This window comes from Folsomia candida, unplaced genomic scaffold (genome assembly GCF_002217175.1).
Source record: "Folsomia candida strain VU population unplaced genomic scaffold, ASM221717v1 Fcan01_Sc001, whole genome shotgun sequence".
NCBI lineage: Eukaryota > Metazoa > Arthropoda > Collembola > Entomobryomorpha > Isotomidae > Folsomia > Folsomia candida.
This window is the reverse complement of record NW_019091193.1, coordinates 7,792,382-7,809,093: the sequence shown is the minus strand read 5'-3', so window position 1 is coordinate 7,809,093 and position 16,712 is coordinate 7,792,382. Positions and strand designations below refer to the sequence as shown.

Genomic DNA, 16,712 nt, shown 5'->3' with positions numbered 1-16,712 from the left:
TTTTAACCACAATGTTGTATTATCTTTGTGCTGTACATTATGTTCCAATTTCTGTCGGGTTTGATTTGAAAATCATGTCAATTATCGAAATGCCGCATCTTTTGATGTTGGTAAATAAATATTAGGTAATCATAATTTTCCATGGTCTTTCTAAATATTTCAAATCAATCGCAATTCCTTGTATAGCGAATTCCGTTTAAAAAATCACTCGATTAAACCAGAATGCTTGACTACATCATGATTATTGATGACACTATCAATTAGTTTCATTACGCAAGCTATTATTATCACTGGAATTTATTTACATATATTGGAACCACATAATTCAGTAAAAATAATCGCTGCATACGCCTCTCCCTATTTTTGCATTTGCAAATTCATATTCATCATTACCATTCAATTGATTTCAACCAAATTCGAGTCTTTGATTGAAGCGTGCATTCTTTGCTTGCTGTCATGATAAATATATTTATAATAAGGCGGTCCCATAGTTATCACCAAAGTTCAGGATTTTTTGCAATCGATTGACGCAAATGATGACAATAAAAATGATCTGCCAATTTATCAAAGAATTTTGGTGGTATTATTACACCTTAAAAAAATGTCAATTACAGAAGGATTATCTTGACTGGTATGATTGATCATTCTCGACACCGTTGGGTTATCTTTATAAGGAGCTGAACGATATGAAAATTCCTCAATCAATTCCTCACCACAATACAAAATTTGTATTATCGTTACCGCAGTATTCACATTGTCAATCGTAAAATCTCACCATGAAACAATTCAAAAATTTAATATTCACGAGTCTCTTTATAACTTTAGTGCAATTCGGGTTCTCTCAGTCGACACAAAACCCAGAGTGCGGAATCATAGAAGATGAGGTATTTCCGTTTAAAAATTTTGTAAATGCGTGTTAAAATTAATGTATCTTATAAATTGCGTCTTGTTCCATAGTTTCATGGGCTTTGTCCCATTTGGGAACCCGATGTTCCAACTTATCATCCATACCCGTGGGACTGTAGAAAATTTTTAGAATGTACAAATGGCGTTGCCAAGGCGCAGGTATGCAAATCTTGCAAAATATACATATGTATGTAGCACATTAATGAAATTTAAATTTTTTTTGCCAGTGTTGTGCCCCAGGAACTGTGTGGGATCAGGATCTAACTGTGTGTAACCATGAAAGGTATTTATTTTAAAATTTGAGTTAGTTGAATCGATTAATGGAATAGCTTTACTTATATTTCTGGTCACTTTTTTTACTACAGTACGACTCCTTGCGTCATTTTCACCTTGCCAAGTCCTACAACTACGACAACCACACCAACGACAACAACCACACCCACCACCACCACCACCCCAACAACGACCACGCCAACAACGACCACACCAACAACTACCACCCCAACTACAACCACACCAACTACAACACCAGAGCCCACAACGGAAGAGGTACGTATTTAGATTTTACATTTAAAATTTAAAAAATTAGAAACAATAACTTTCCAGAAATTAATACTTAATTTAAAATTAGGACGATCCAATCAATTGGGTTTGCCCAGAAGGTTACGAGGGACCTTTGGCTCATCCATATGTCTGTAATTTCTTCTATATTTGTGATCCTGGAAGACGTCCGTGTCTTATGGAATGTCCACCCCCATTGTTTTACAATCCGGTAAGGTTTTGTTAAGTAATTCAGTTTATAATTTTTACTATGTACATAAATTCGCGAAGAAAAACATTACCACATTTTACAACACTTGAACTCGGAACCATTTTTACTTCCCATAGAGAACTGAAGATTGTGATTGGCAGTTTAACGTACCTGAGTGTGTGGGTGGAACACCTCCACCAGGAACACCGACCCCTCGTCCACCCACCACTAGCAGTCCTAACTACAGAAATTATCCCAGAACTTTGATTGAAGGCATATCGCCCTTACTTCAAAACCCTTGTGATTTGGGGGAAATGGACAAGTATGTTAAAAGGGTGAATATGTCGTAACTTTATTATTTGATACAGTTGTTCGTTTACGGTTATTAACAAAATAATTAATGTCTAGTAGCTTATACTCGTTTGCATTTATATTTGCACTAATGAATAATAAAAACTTTGAAAAGAGGGCTTGATACGAAAGAAACTGCTGAATTTACTTCCCTACCAGAAACATTAATGCTATTTCATCGATATTGTTCCTTACTGGCAATTTGTCTCTCAAATAGCTAAATAGATACGATTGCAATTTATTCATAAGTATTTTTGCTCCTTTATCGTACAATTTACTGAGAATTCATGTGATTTATCGAAATGATTAAATGTATTTAATTTTGCAGACTAAATATCAAAGTCTTCATTGATTTTATTGTAAATTTGTCAGACAAGCACTTGCGTTGTCACATTTTGTTGATAACTTTATATTATAGATTTCTTTTGTTACATCACCACAGTTTTTGGTCTAAATCTTGGCCTCATTATCTTCATCGACATCTTCACCGGCTTCAGGCACAATCTCCGTAACTTCCTCGTCAGGCGAGGCGGTGGAGGGAGGAGAAGTGGGGGCAGCAGAAGTTATCGCTGGAGTGGATGGTGTAATAACTGCTGCTTGAGCAGTAGCAGCAATTCGAACTGGTTCTACTTGTGGTTGAATTTGGGGTGCAACATTTTGACCCGTTGTGACCGGGACAACTTGCTGTACTGGTGCCTCCTGTGGCTTCGGTTTGGCAGCGTTGATCGCATTCACCGGGATGTCCGAGAGTCCCTTGAAAATACTGGCAAGAAGAACTGCAACTCCTTCCAATGTTTCTGAGGGAGTCTCGGCTGCATTTATTGCTTCAATTGCAGCACTTTCTTGGCGAAGTTGCTATGAAGTGGTTCAATTAATGAGCATTAATTGGATTTTTTGGGATTGCAGTATTTTGTATCTTACTGTTTTAACAGGTGTGGTATCGAGAGGGATCGAAGTCGCAACACTTATGAAAGAAACCTTACGTGCATAAATACATATTTATATACAATGCTAAATATGCACAATTATTATTTTTTAATTCGTGTTAAAAATACCAGAAAAATTGGAACGGTTATCTTCGAATCTCTATTACACAGAATCATTTTGGGATGAATGAACCTTGAAAGATGTGATAAGCTTGGATGAATGTAGTTGATCAAAGAATAATGATGCCTACCTAGATTGGCAGTTTGTTTGGAAATAGCTTGCCAAAAATTGTACGTATTAATAATCCTGTTACATATGTGGGCTAATTGAAATGTAGTGGGTCTTATTTTAGCAAAAGTAATATGCATTTATTCCGATTTATTATTCACAAAGTTCTACACCACTTCGGAATGATTGTCAGGTCATGATCTGCAGATACCAGTTGTTCTGATAATGGGAAAATAGAAATTGCTATATTATGCTCCAGGTCGTGTATTATCCTTTGTACACATGACACAGGTGATGTGGCAATTGTTCTATTTGTAATGTGCTGTTTTTATTTATCTGGTAAGAAATAATCATGTAACATTCGCGAAGCTGTGCTTATTGTAATACGTGGGTTCCTAGTATGCACCCAAATAGTATGTTTTGAAATTTCCTGTTAGAAAATACTCTCTTGTTGTCAAACATGTTGAAAATTCTGCATAAAACTTCAGTAGTTGTCTTACTGAAGCAGGGTTAATTATATGCAACGTACTAATATATGCATACAAATATGTACATATCCTTCAGGCTGTGTGAAGTGCACTTTTTATATTTTATTTCATTTAGACACAAAAGTGCATAAATACTTTTATAATTTTCGTACAAGCATTCGATTCTCAATCATTCATTATAGTACAACACTAACAAATATCACATTAAAAATACAAAATACATATAATTTGTACTCCCCGTCAAAAGTTTTCACCCGAGAATCGCAGCATATCCATACTGTCTATTCCTCTCTCTAAAATCATAATCGCTTTCCCTCGTATGGTGTCCACCAAAATTCCCACGGCGTCTGTAGAAAGTTGGTCTGAAAAATCCAGGAAACTGAGCTTCAGAAAAACACACCATGTAGCACAAAATGATGGCCAATACAACAAGAAATAACAATCCGAATGTTCTCATTTTGAATACTGTGGCTGATCCTAGTAGACTTGAAAAAATAAAATTTAGAAATTAATTAAAATTCTCTTTCTCACTAAAGATTATTGCACTTTAATTTTCCTAGCTTACCGATTTTCAGAAAGATTGTTTAAATTTGGAACTCTTAGTCTTTAAGTTTGACTATCACCTCCAGAACTCGACTCATGCTTGACCACCCCAAATTCATGCTATATATACCGAATATTGAATGACGAAAAAGCTTGAGGATTCGTCAGTCCTGCAAGAAGGCATCCGTGTCACCGTTACGAGTTCCAAGTATGAATTACAGATCGGAGACGAAAGAAATATATTTGGTAGCGTTTCCTTTGCTTTCTTAAATTTGAGTCATGATGCGATTAACTTGTTTCCTAGTACATGAGAAAACGATGGTGAAAACCCAAAGTAAATGTGGTCTGATTCATTTACCTTTAATAGTTGGCAGGGAATAACAAAAGCCATCTAGCTCGAGATAATTAGGAGATTTATATTCCTTAAGTGGGATATTATGTGGTATTATGGCTACGCATCACTAGAAATATTTACTGTTTTGCGTGTGCCTAACCTTACGAATTGTGCGAACGATGTGTCACCCAAAATGTACATTCATACATACATAGACATACATAGGTATATCATAATCCTTTTCGGAAAAGTTTCCACAATTTAATTACTGGATGTAAACGACATTAAAAATTACTAAATTATGAATTATGACTACAAAACCTAAATATCTAAATGCATATGCTCGTATTCGTACTTTATAATTTCTGTTAGTATCTATAGTTTGCTTAATGCTATGCTATTTTTCGCGAATTTGAAGACAATGCAATAGATAGATCCACTTTATTTTTATCCACAAATCCATTGCGGATTAGAAATGTGTTTATGCTTATTTAAAACCAAATTAAATTCTAAGTTTCCCTAATAGATATTTTGTCTAAAATGACTTTGAAATAGTTTTCTTTAATACCCTGACTCCGTGAAAAATGACTCATGTGACCATAACGTAAGGTTTTATGTGGAACATACAATATGTACAGAATAATTTGACTATTGATAATTAATAAGTATCCAAAAATTAAAACCATAATTTGTCGCTGGATATTAACAAGAATCAAGAAATCAACAGACAATTTTATATTGTTTGGTGACAAATCGTTTTAAAATCCGTAGAGATACATCGGCTAAATGGTTTCTTCCTTTTCTGTAGCATTTTGATAATTTATCATTTTGCACAACACTCGCAGTAAATTGGTTTCTAGTTTTATATATTTTGTGTCATAATCAGTATGCAATGAATTTATAAATTTTCAGTAAATTCTGAGGAAAGAAAGATTTAAATGGTCTATGAATAAGTTATCATTTCATTCCACATATGTATAAACCAACCAGTTTGTAAGTATGCCATAATTGTATATTATTAGATAATAAATTTAAAATTTGAATTGATGCTTAGATGAATTGTTCCTACCTATCGCATCGTAATTCTGGACTACGAAATTGGAAAATCAGTAGCAACAAATTTTTTAAAAAATTTATCAATGTGGGACAATATCATCCTGCTGTTGCTGCAAACGTTTTCTATGACACTTAAGCTACGTGTCTACTTTGGTAACTTGCGCCATAGTTAAGCTATAACATTTGTGTTGTTAACTTAAGTATATTTAAACGCAAATACATTTATTCTCTCACCTGACTCAACTATTTCAAATCAATAAAATTATATAATTCAACCCAGATGTCAAAATTATACACGAATTGCTTTCACACTTGATTCTCATGCAAAATTAAATATGTTTCAAACCAGACGCAGCAAACGTATTGGTTCTTTTCATTCGCCATAGCCGTAAATAAAAGGGTGTGTATAATTTACTGTGCCGTGCCTGTCTTGATAATCGCATCCGATGCCATGGAATTAGTTGAAATCACATGAATTCCTTATTGTGGAATGAATAATTGCACATGTGACAATGAGTTAACTTCGGATTAGCATAATAATAAAAATGATAATGCCAACCTTTTCTACTTGACGTTTGTGCGACTCATCTTTTCATCAGAAACCTATGGAAACGTCAACCATATTTTCTTTTTTATCCCCACCTTCCTACTTTGATCGATTCAGTTCGATGAGTTCAGTTCTTTAGTCGATCTCACAGGAAGTACATGCACTTTATTTTACAACCTCAGTAAGGACGGAGAGGTAGGCCGACTTGAATTTAGTTAACATGTAATTAATTACTAAGTACATTTACACTTACTTCTTTAAGTACACTTCATCATTAAATATTTCATATTTTATAATATTTTTCTAGTAAAAAATGGGATACTTTAAATTCCGATGGATGGCAAAAGTTGTTGCCATCATGGATCTTTTATTGACCAGTTTAAGCATCTGGAAGCCAATTTTGATTCTATGTTCCGCACTCGCTGCAACGAAACGGTCCAGTCTTGGGAACAGCCTTCCAGATAATATCAACGTCGAAGATGTGGTCAACGAGAACACGAAAGGCCTTGATCTGGAAGGCCGCAATCTTTCCGCCTTCTTGCTCTGGATTGCTTTTATTTTGTCATCAGTTTTCATAATTTTTCAGCTTATCGCGGATGTGCGCCTCCTTAGAGCTGTGCACGTTGTGTTTGACGACGCCAAAAAAGCAAGTGCATCAGCTCGATTTTGGCGTAATGTGACTACCACATTTACCATGTCGACAATGATTGTCATAGCTTTCGGTCCGAACGCATTCAACTACGGTTTCTGTATTACGTCAATCCTCTTCCATTTTATTGGGATTTATATTGTTGTTCAATTTATGAAGGAAATTGAGACTGATTTTGGAAACAGTTGTCATGGTCAGGTTACTAGAACAGTTACCACAGTCGGGGGCTTATCTGTTTCTGGATGCGATAATCCTCCAAGCTATGATCAGGTTAACTCTTTCAAAGTATGAAGATACACCTTATGTTATGATAAAAAAGTTGGAATGTATGTAAAAAGTGCTTATGTATAACACTATTTATACTAAATAAATAATTTATAATATTTATGTTTAATATTTATAATAAATAAAATATTTATGTTTACTAGCGTCGAGAAGTTTTAGGGATGTGCTAATCAAGTTTGTTTATTGTGACGCAAATCACTTTCATTAGTTTACATAGTTTAAAAATGTTTAATGTCCCGATATGCATAGTTAGCAAGAATAGAATTTACATATACATATGTATCATTAAACCATGAATTGTTATAACTTAACTTGATCATATTTAGTTTAGGTAAATATGTAAGGACTTTTGTCGCAAATTTTTCGTATTCATATACTAGGTACATACATAACTTATGAAAGAGTTATGCATATTGCACGTAAATAGGCATAACTAAAATAATTTTTGGATTCGTACAGTTTGAATTGGTTTCATTCTATTGTACGAAAATGTAAGTGGAGTACGAGTTAGTTAATTATTTGTTTCGCAATAAACTAATCTATTTTATTAAACATAATTTTAGCCAGTAGTTTAGCTTCATCATTGGGCATCATTGGGCATTAAAGGCGTAATTGACAAATTTTAGTGTATCATTATCAAAGTCTTACCCCCTCTAACTTTCTTGCCAACAATCTCAAACAAGTTCTTTCTTGGGTCACTAGTCTCTTGAGTGAATTGATCGGTTTGCAAAAATTCTTGAAAATATTGCAGCTCTTGCTCAATTTCTTCCTTGGTCCAAATACCTTTTGTACTTTTGGGAATTTCTCCTGTATTGTAAAACCGCATAGTCTTAATGACAAAGTTTTTACCATTATTTCGTGTCCTGCTACGTGTTTCTGCTTGAACTATCGCCATGACAGCCGTGTTCAGTCCAGACAGCAATGCTTTGCAGTAAATCTCCTTAAGCTTGCAGCTGCAAGTTCAAAGTACCATAAAGATTCTGAGGAAAGACTTTCCAGAACTTATAAAATTTGGTTTAGTAACCTGTAAAGTTTGGTTGATTCCAAAAAGTTCTCACGCTCCTCATTTTCACCAAGGAAAAAAGCCTTTGTCTTCAATTCAAGTCCAACGTTACCACAGTTATTACCATAGTCTATCTCCGAGTGGTAAAGAAATCTGTAAAACATATAAACTGCACTTAGGCATATGCATGTATATTATTTTCAATGTAGTATAAATCAAAGTAATCGATTTTATAAGCTTGACTAACTCGAGTTCGAGTATTAAATTCTAAACAATTAACAATTATGTAATATGTATATCTGTGAATGCTTCCATTAAAAACATTAGTCAAGTCACAATTACCGAATTGTTGGGGTAAGATCAATGTAAAATATCCCATAAATTTTTACACCCATGGCACTGTTGCCTGCATTGAGTACTGTATAAAAATCGTGAATTATTTTGCCAGTGACATGGGACTACAACAGAGGTCACCGGGGTCCCAAACTTCCTGACTAAGATGGCTCTGCGTTCTCTTTTTATGTGCGTGACCAGTCTACGGTCAGAGAGAATCGTGGTACAGAGCGAAGGGGACACTTGTTGCCGGTCGTGCGCCAGGTTGCACTCATGTCGGTTAGGGTTATCTTCCGGTGTCGTAAGCACCAACCCATCCAACGAAATTGGCCTCATTTATATCGGGCCACGACCAAACTGTCGCCATGGACGCGCATCACCGCCCATGGGGTCAACCATATCGGTATATGTAAATATTTCTTAAGTACAATACCCTCGTCTTATACCTGATTTACGGAGAATTTTGTCCTCCGCAATTTTTCCAATCGCTGTGCGTTTCTGATAAGTGTCGTCGAGAGAGTAGTATAAATTCCGAGAGTCGACAAACATGTCATAGATTTGGGCCGAAATCTTCTTCAGTGTAATTTTATACCCACGATTAGACGAAGCGTTGTTCATGATGATATTCAAAGGTCGTTGAGAGCCTAAAAACAAGCTATAAAAAAGTATGCCGTTTATTTAGTACAAACTGCTTTCCTTTGCCAATGGAAATTTTAATTTCTCTATTAACAAAAAATTACGTGTTTCCATTCTTCAACCATTCTTGAATTTCTGCATCCAAAATCGCACTTTCCAAAGCTTCACACGGTTCGTGATGCTTCTTAGGGTTAGAACGGTATCGTTCTTCTTCTTTAATTGCTTCATTAATTTCTTGGCTAGAAATTTTGATTGGTTTATTCTCATGGTAAGTCCTATGTTATATTGGGTCTACGTCATATTCTGAGTACAATTGGGCCTGTTCCTCCCTGTCCTTCGAAAATTGTTGAAGATTCGCCCCAAACTTAGATGGAGTGAATGATTCTGGCTCTTGCGGAATAAGTTTCTCTTCAATTCCCCTCTGGATTAAATTCAAGGGTGTTCTTTCTCTGTCTTCCAAGGGAATTGGTCCCCATTTCCAAACCTCCCCGGCTGTGATGGGTTGTGTGATTTTTGCAAATAAGCCCGTGCACTTTACCTTCACCATTTTTTAAAAAGAAATTAGCTACTTTTTAGTATATTCTGAAAAAGGTAAGGTAGAATTGTGTTTCACTAATTAAAGCAAAAACGTTTATGTCCAGAGCCGTACCATGAAATTACCGGGCCTGGTATGTTTTTGGGCACCGGGCCCTTTCATGAGTTCAATATATTCGATATTATTTAATTCATTTTGGCTATACAATACCAAGAGGTTAATTAAAAGTTCATGCATATATCGCCCTTTTCATACAAATATTTTTTTATTTGCCGAATTGAAATAGAAAATTTAATTACAAGAATAGGTAAGTTTCATATTTCTAGCTCTGTATTCAGTATTGTGGCATATGTATTTACATAGTTGCCGTCAAAATTTTTTAGAATTTATTTGTCGTTTGTCAGCTTTTGAATTTCAAAAAATTCTAGGACTAAAATTAGGTACCACGAAAATGCAATTTCGAAAATCCCATCCCATTTAATTCCACGAATATACATTTTTGATTTCTGCAATCACATAATGCAAAATTTTGAAAAGATTTTATGAAACCAGCGTTCTGTCTTCAAATAACTGTCAAGTCCAACAAAATGCTCAGATTAAAAATCAATGTAAAAATATGAGTCTGCAGGAATAAATTCGTCGCTGGCATTAAAGTAAATTATTCAGAATATTCTAAATCCTTTTTATACGGACAACAAGAATTTAAGGAAATTGGAAATTTATCATAGAACCGTGAGATTCAAATGAATTATTCCGCAATTATTGCACAGCACAAATCTCTTCGGGACAGAGAAATACAAACTTTGGTTTCTTTCACTATGCTTTGAGATAACAGATAAATTTTCCGTCCCATGGAGATTTTTACTTTGCAATAGTGCGATAAAAATGAGTAATTCACAGCGTAGGAGCAAAACTCTATTCTCCACCTCAAGATTATCTATAGTTGGATCCAGCGAATGTACATTTCGTGATTTATAATCTTTTAGATTTTGTTCAAAACTTGAAATAATTTTCACAATTGCAAATTATTTATAACATTGACAAAATCATCATTTCAAAAGTTTCAGAATTTCACAAAATTTCAATAATCTCAAAAAATTACGTAGACAATTACAAAATTTTAAACAAACAAGAAAATGCATAATTGAAAAATTATTTAAATTGTATTATTTGTTTTGTATTAACTTATTTGTATTAACTATTAATTCAAAAATTTGCAAAATGTGGAGGTTGTTTTGCTAATTTGTTTTAAGCAGCTTAAATTAAGCTTTGAAGAAACTAAATCAAAGTTAGTCAAATGCAGTACCCAAATCTTGGAAAACAGAATGCTCTAAATATACACATATATGTAGATAGAATGCCACGATATTACATTAATATCGTGGCATTCTATCCTGGTTAAACTAGGATATGAGCCTGCAAAACTGCACCGTCTCCGCTCCATAATTGCGTATTTCGCTTATAATTAGAACCAAGTGTTCAATTAAATCTGTTAGTTTCACGAAATTATCTGTCAAATGCGACCAGTTTCACATGATCTTGGTGGGACAGTACTTTAGATTCCCTTGCATAACTACATATATATTTAATATGCATTGTTAAATTGCTCTGGTCGGCTACAAATACAGATTATAAATATGTAATTATTTACAATTCAATAAAATGAAAATTGACGAAGTTAAAAATAACTTCACACAATATTTAACTAATCAAACTCATGCAATACTACTCTTTTGTTTGGAATAAATTACTTTAAAACTAACAAGGGACACTCACAACCTGTCGTTTGAGTCCAGGGTACCCACCATGTTTTTTAGAATCTACTAGGACCCCAGATGAAGGATTCATTCATATTTCCGTGTAAAACTCATATTTGGCGTCATGGCGTGGCGCCAAATTCGCCAAATTTGATGGTTTTTCATTTTAAAACCGCCATAACTTTTGAAATCCTGGACGGATTTTCAAAATTTTTGGCAAAAATCATGACAAGGAGTTCAACTTTCGTATTCTATGAAATTTTTTCCAAAATTATCGCTTTTAACTTTTCGCAAAATTTCGAAATTTCGGGTTCGTCGAAAAAATGCTAAAAATATCTCAAAAATTAAAATTTTTGTATTTTTATTTTTTTCTCTAAAATTTCGACTTTTCTGATCATTTTAAGCATACAATTTTAAAAATCCGACATAAACTGCAAAAGTTATGGGGGTTTGAAATTGGTCGAAAATGCAAATTTTTAAGTTTGGCGCCACGCCATGGCGCCAAATATGAGTTTTACACGGAAATAAGAATGAATCCTTCATCTGGGGTCCTAGTAGATTCTAAAAAACATGGTGGGTACCCTGGACTCAAACGACAGATTGTGAGTGTCCCTTGTAAGCTTAAATAAATTATTCGTAAAATCGTCGACACGAAAAGTTCATTTTATCTAGTGTACAGCAAGAGACCCGGCCCGGGCCCCTGCGGGCCCCGGGCCTGGTATTTGGTACCACGATATACCACGGTTGGTACGGTACTGTTTATGTCGCAAGGAAGAAATGCAGTAGTAACTGAAAGAGAAGAACGACTGACATTATATTGCGCAAAAAACAATTCAAGAGCAAATTTAACACGTTCATCCTTTAATATCTGTGTGTTGTATGCATAAATTGATACAGTAATAAAGTTGTCATGCAAAATTTGGCTCAATATGTATGTACACACATACTATACATACATATGTCTGTATGTATATATGTATGTGGATATCTGAGGATGAGATGCATGATACATAAATGTACATACCTGCACGATTCACTTCGACTAAAAAATAAAGTGCAAACTAATTAAATAAATAAGGCTTTTTACTGAAAATAAATCTCTTTATTAATTAATGGAAATATGTAATTATGTTTGTTTCGGTCATTATGAAATTCCTGTACAAAATTTGACTTCATGTAACGAATTATACAGAAATTCGATTAGCCATATTCCAAACAAAATTTATTGAGTTACACGCATGTATCTTAAACAGAGAAGAACAAATCTACCACTTTTCGCAATAAGGTCGAAGATCCATCTCCTGTGTCCAAGCAGACTTGGGTTGCTTGAATAAATGAATATAATTCTGCGCGATTTCATCAGGATTAAGGAGTCCTCCAATCTTGGCTAATTCCTTAGCTCCTGGTAAATTCTCAAAGACGAACGGCGTGTCAATCCCTCCGTCCACCACGACATGCGCCACGTGAATCCCTTCAGGTCCCAGCTCTCTCGCCATGGATTGTGATAGCGACCTCAGACCGAATTTTGCACCTGAGAATGCACTAAATCCAACGCCTCCCCTCACACTGGCGGTCGCACCGGTAAAAATTATTGTCCCCGCACCCCTCTCCCGCATCCGGGTGGCGACCTCCTTGCCGACAAGGAATCCAGAGAAACACGCCATCTCCCACACCTTACACAGATCAAAATATGAGTAAAGCACTATTTCTGAAGAAAATATAAAATTTCGATCTCTGATATTTACCTTGTAGTAAACACGAGCTGTCGTTTGAGTAATTCCAAAGTGAACATTGGCCCCGATATTGTGCACTGCGACCTCGATTGGACCAATGTCAGTCTCGATTTGTTTAACCATCTCTTGAACTTGGTCTTCTTTCCTGCAGTCCACCCCAAGTCCTGTTATGCCTTGACCTTTCCCACTAATTTCAGAAATGAGAGGAGAAAGTTTCTCCTTGTTGCGACGAACGGCACAAATGTGGAACCCTTCATTGGCGAAAGCTCTCGAAATAGCGGACCCAGTGCTGTCTCCAGCCCCCACGATAAGTGCAGCCTTCTTTCCGGCAAATCTTGGAAATGTGCAGGAAAACTGTCTTTTTGTGGTGAAACAAACTAGTGGAATGACTCGTTGCATATTTTCTCACTGTTTAAATGGAAACAATAAACTGTTAAAATATTATCAAATTGAGATGACGAATTTGAAATGCATACCAATAATACATATAGCTTAAATATTGATGAGCTCCTCAAGAAAGTAAAAATTTCAACTTGAGTAAATGCTGCAAAAGTATAGTAATTAGTAAGTAAGGTAAAAGGTAACTCTATATATTTCCATCCAGATTCTGTATCCAGCTGCATGAAATAAATATATGTACAAAGTTGAGTACGAGATAAATGTACTATAACTCGTTGCCGGTTATTCTCTGGACTTTACACCCTACATCTTGTGTATGTATGTATGTACTATGTACATACCTATATGAATGACGTAATATATGCATGCAAAATGTAAATAATAATATTTTCAACATTAAAGCTTACACGAAACCTTTGTTCGTTGTATGGAAGCTCTCATGAAAATTGCTTCATAATAAAGTTGCTGGAAGCAACGAATATACGCATATCAAGTTCCTTAGATAATACCTGATCAAATCAATTATTTTAATCTTAAAAACTTATCGTTGGACTACTCGTAGCCTTGATGAAATTTGCAAAACATTTTACACATGAACGTTTCGATATAAATTAAACCTGATCTTGTTGGTTTGGAAGGATGAGTTCATAAATGCAGAGATTGAACATTGAACATATGTATCTGTGTTAGTGCAATGCAATCAAATGAACAAGTTATACTTACAATACAAAATTCAGTTCGTGTACCAGCGTTTTTACTGCATGCAGATATTATGCTTCGTATGTGGTATGTGTGCATTTGTTTAGTTAGCCTTATATTTATATTAGAGTCATTTCACATTCATTTATCCTTTAGCCAACGTTTCATGTAAAAAATAAGTTTGGCCTTTTCTTGCTAACCCTCTTTGCTTGCGTGAATGCTCATTTAGTTATCACTACTGATTTGGTGAGGCGACATTCTAGCATTTGACATTTGCTACAATATTTCGGAAAAAGTTCTTGGAAAAAGGTATATCCATGTTTTTCATTTCATGTTTTATACAATTTGAATTTCATTCACTTTACATTTAGACAATTCATTTCACAGTTACAATTTATAGTTGCTTGAAACAAATTCTGTAAATTCTCATTTCATGTGTACTGATTGAGATAATTGCGTCTAATAATCGTGTTATTTAAACTGTGTGCTTCCCCTAAAACATATTTAACTTAAGGACGAGCCTCACTGTTAGCTGAACATGAATTAAAACTATTCTCGTGCAAAATTAATAAACAATTCTCATACTTATTTTTTGTATAGATATTCTCCATTTACACAATGGCTGACAGCTCTGTTAACAATTTGGAAGGTACCAGCCTGTCCTCACTACTGCAATGTAGCGTCTGTCTTGACATGTGCACTGGTGGAATTAAACAATGCAAAAACGGTCACAACATTTGCGCCTCGCATGTCCCTCGTTTACATGAGTGCCCCGTTTGTCGAATTTCATTTTCGCAAGGATTATCCCGCAACTTGTTAGCGGAAAATCTTGTCGCTATTGAACGGAGAAGGCGACAAGGTCAAGATACGCGGAGACAAGTGGGGTCAATGGTGGTGACCAGGACCATTCCCATCGTCCAGGCCTCTGCTCGATTACCGAGAAACAATTCCTCTTACACAGTGGTCAGTCCGAGCAATAACAACCCTGGACCTACCAGCCTGATTGCCTGCGAGTACGCCACAGAAGGTTGTACGTATCGAAATACAGCCTATCGAGCACAGCAGCATGAGCTTAATTGTCATTATCGGTAAGGATTTGAAAGCTATTTAAAAATTAAGCATTAGCATAACATCAAATAACATGTATTAGTAAAACGAGAAAAAAAATCATTACTTTCAATTTTGCAGGCCGATTGAATGTTGCCTGAAAACGGACGGGTGTAACAATGCTGAGATACGATTCTCGGAATACCTGGTGCACCTGATAAATACTCATAAGGTTAAACATTTCGAAGGATCCCCTCACTGGAATAATTATTATGTAAAGGATGATCGCAAATTGGTTCGAGGTATGTTTACAACTTTACATGTAAATACATAGATATGTACATATGCAAAATTGTGCATGCTTAGAGTAACAGAAATTACTGATTGTGACAGATGGATCGACAAGCCTCGTAATATTGGAAGTGGACAATGCCAAGTTTCTGGTCCGAGCGAAACAAGTTGAGGACAGGGTTTATGTCTGGGTCGCATTTCATGGGCGACCACAGGACGGTCGCAAGTACGCAGCAACGATTAAGTTTGACTTCCCTGGATCTGATGATGACGATGATGAGGAGGAGGAGGATACTGATGACGATTATGAAAGTGAATCTTCCGAAGATGAGGATGGAGATGTAAGTTAAAAAATTGATTTATTGATATGATTGATAAATGGATAAACAATCTAATTTCTGTTTAGATGGACCCTAACTTTGATTTTGCTGGAAATGTTAAAGCTACGACTCGTATGGACGTAGAGGACGTTAAACAAATCAATAGTTGTCTAGATATGTGTCAAGGTGATATCGAGAACAATTTGGGAACAGAAATAATCCGAGGACGTGAACTTGAAAGTTGGGCAATAAATATTAAAATTAATAGGTACTAATGATAAGTAAGTTTGGTATAAAGCTCAGGAAGTTACTCCTGTTGAAAAAAGTTATAGCGGAATTTTTTCCAAATCAAGTTTGCATAGGGGACTGACTGAGGTTTGTAATCTTAATAGATATACAAATACATATGTATTGGGTTACTAAATAATATTAGTGTGGGTAACAACTGTAACTATTTCTATGAAATATATTTCCTGAATAAGGGCTCGTAAAAAAGAGCAAAGTCATACAAATAAATATACTTTTTACAAATTATTGGATAGGTAATGGATTATTATTGTAAAATTATTGGATACGTATAGAAAATAACATACGTGTGTACTACATATGTAATACCTATGTATTTACAGTGAAAATTGCAATGTTTCACTTAATCGTAATAAAATAAATGCGTTCATAATAAATATATTTGGGAATGTCCATTATTTTGAAAGAACTAAAGTTTAATTAATTGAGCCTAAAATTTCAAGTTTCTTCGATATTAATAATTATGCAATTTAGCGCAGGACCTCTAACAATAAGTTAGACCTTACATTTCTTCACCTTGTCCACCAGACAGACATCTGGGATCATCATGTCCATCTAATTTATCTGACTCGAATAATTCTAGATCTT

General features: G+C 35.1%; 5 protein-coding genes and 2 long non-coding RNA genes across 9 annotated transcripts; 3 read left to right on the top strand and 4 right to left on the bottom strand.

Moving 5' to 3' along the window:
- Positions 1–619: 619 nt before the first annotated feature.
- On the top strand, positions 620–2,127 carry LOC110858225 (platelet glycoprotein Ib alpha chain). The gene is made up of 6 exons (XM_035846497.1): positions 620–884; positions 958–1,065; positions 1,134–1,189; positions 1,272–1,455; positions 1,538–1,678; positions 1,795–2,127. Exons 1-6 carry the CDS (start codon positions 777–779, stop codon positions 2,005–2,007), a joined length of 810 nt encoding a protein of 269 aa, XP_035702390.1. The 5' UTR covers positions 620–776; the 3' UTR covers positions 2,008–2,127.
- Positions 2,128–2,323: 196 nt separating this feature from the next.
- LOC110858235 lies at positions 2,324–3,211 on the bottom strand. Its single transcript, XM_022106920.2, has 4 exons — positions 3,186–3,211; positions 3,064–3,127; positions 2,930–2,986; positions 2,324–2,863 (listed from the first exon to the last, which is right to left on the bottom strand). Exons 2-4 carry the CDS (start codon positions 3,109–3,111, stop codon positions 2,459–2,461), a joined length of 510 nt encoding a protein of 169 aa, XP_021962612.1. The 5' UTR covers positions 3,112–3,127; positions 3,186–3,211; the 3' UTR covers positions 2,324–2,458.
- Positions 3,212–3,733: 522 nt separating this feature from the next.
- Positions 3,734–4,428, bottom strand: LOC110842274. Its single transcript, XR_004833673.1, has 2 exons — positions 4,217–4,428; positions 3,734–4,136 (listed from the first exon to the last, which is right to left on the bottom strand). It is a non-coding gene; the product is annotated as an uncharacterized LOC110842274 (long non-coding RNA).
- Positions 4,429–6,222: 1,794 nt separating this feature from the next.
- On the top strand, positions 6,223–7,204 carry LOC110863545. Of its 2 annotated transcripts, none has more exons than XM_022112893.2 (2): positions 6,223–6,326; positions 6,439–7,204. In XM_022112893.2, the coding sequence occupies exon 2, from the start codon at positions 6,445–6,447 to the stop codon at positions 7,069–7,071; it is 627 nt and encodes a 208-aa protein (XP_021968585.1). In that variant the 5' UTR covers positions 6,223–6,326; positions 6,439–6,444; the 3' UTR covers positions 7,072–7,204. The 2 variants fall into 2 exon arrangements, with proteins under 2 accessions (XP_021968585.1, XP_035702346.1); XM_035846453.1 differs by having other exon boundaries at positions 6,265–6,353.
- Positions 7,205–7,320: 116 nt separating this feature from the next.
- LOC110842200 lies at positions 7,321–10,688 on the bottom strand. Its single transcript, XR_002547315.2, has 4 exons — positions 9,142–10,688; positions 8,848–9,056; positions 8,090–8,221; positions 7,321–8,018 (listed from the first exon to the last, which is right to left on the bottom strand). It is a non-coding gene; the product is annotated as an uncharacterized LOC110842200 (long non-coding RNA).
- A 1,715-nt stretch (positions 10,689–12,403) lies between these two features.
- LOC110863025 (short-chain dehydrogenase/reductase ARMGADRAFT_1018421) lies at positions 12,404–13,763 on the bottom strand. The gene is made up of 3 exons (XM_022112234.2): positions 13,539–13,763; positions 13,075–13,470; positions 12,404–13,002 (listed from the first exon to the last, which is right to left on the bottom strand). The coding sequence occupies exons 2-3, from the start codon at positions 13,459–13,461 to the stop codon at positions 12,595–12,597; spliced, it is 795 nt and encodes a 264-aa protein (XP_021967926.1). The 5' UTR covers positions 13,462–13,470; positions 13,539–13,763; the 3' UTR covers positions 12,404–12,594.
- Positions 13,764–14,325: 562 nt separating this feature from the next.
- Positions 14,326–16,505, top strand: LOC110860257 (E3 ubiquitin-protein ligase DIS1). Of its 2 annotated transcripts, none has more exons than XM_035852724.1 (5): positions 14,326–14,469; positions 14,761–15,248; positions 15,349–15,509; positions 15,601–15,839; positions 15,905–16,505. In XM_035852724.1, exons 2-5 carry the CDS (start codon positions 14,779–14,781, stop codon positions 16,091–16,093), a joined length of 1,059 nt encoding a protein of 352 aa, XP_035708617.1. In that variant the 5' UTR covers positions 14,326–14,469; positions 14,761–14,778; the 3' UTR covers positions 16,094–16,505. The 2 variants fall into 2 exon arrangements, with proteins under 2 accessions (XP_035708617.1, XP_035708621.1); XM_035852728.1 differs by lacking the exon at positions 14,326–14,469 and adding an exon at positions 14,549–14,687.
- Positions 16,506–16,712: the final 207 nt, after the last annotated feature.

Excerpts from the sequence above, each read along its gene's own strand:
- LOC110860257 (XM_035852724.1), top strand. The coding sequence starts at position 14,779 with ATGGCTGACAGCTCTGTTAACAATTTGGAAGGTACCAGCCTGTCCTCA. Across the intron at positions 15,249-15,348 it reads GAGCTTAATTGTCATTATCG|GCCGATTGAATGTTGCCTGA; the intron begins GTAAGGATTTGA and ends TCAATTTTGCAG. Across the intron at positions 15,840-15,904 it reads CCGAAGATGAGGATGGAGAT|ATGGACCCTAACTTTGATTT; the intron begins GTAAGTTAAAAA and ends ATTTCTGTTTAG.
- LOC110863025 (XM_022112234.2), bottom strand. The coding sequence starts at position 13,461 with ATGCAACGAGTCATTCCACTAGTTTGTTTCACCACAAAAAGACAGTTT. Across the intron at positions 13,003-13,074 it reads CAGCTCGTGTTTACTACAAG|GTGTGGGAGATGGCGTGTTT; the intron begins GTAAATATCAGA and ends GATCTGTGTAAG.
- LOC110858225 (XM_035846497.1), top strand. The coding sequence starts at position 777 with ATGAAACAATTCAAAAATTTAATATTCACGAGTCTCTTTATAACTTTA. Across the intron at positions 1,190-1,271 it reads ACTGTGTGTAACCATGAAAG|TACGACTCCTTGCGTCATTT; the intron begins GTATTTATTTTA and ends TTTTTACTACAG. Across the intron at positions 1,679-1,794 it reads CCCCATTGTTTTACAATCCG|AGAACTGAAGATTGTGATTG; the intron begins GTAAGGTTTTGT and ends TACTTCCCATAG.
- LOC110858235 (XM_022106920.2), bottom strand. The coding sequence starts at position 3,111 with ATGATTCTGTGTAATAGAGATTCGAAGATAACCGTTCCAATTTTTCTG. Across the intron at positions 2,987-3,063 it reads TAACCGTTCCAATTTTTCTG|GTTTCTTTCATAAGTGTTGC; the intron begins GTATTTTTAACA and ends TATGCACGTAAG. Across the intron at positions 2,864-2,929 it reads ATACCACACCTGTTAAAACA|CAACTTCGCCAAGAAAGTGC; the intron begins GTAAGATACAAA and ends ACCACTTCATAG.
- LOC110863545 (XM_022112893.2), top strand. The coding sequence starts at position 6,445 with ATGGGATACTTTAAATTCCGATGGATGGCAAAAGTTGTTGCCATCATG.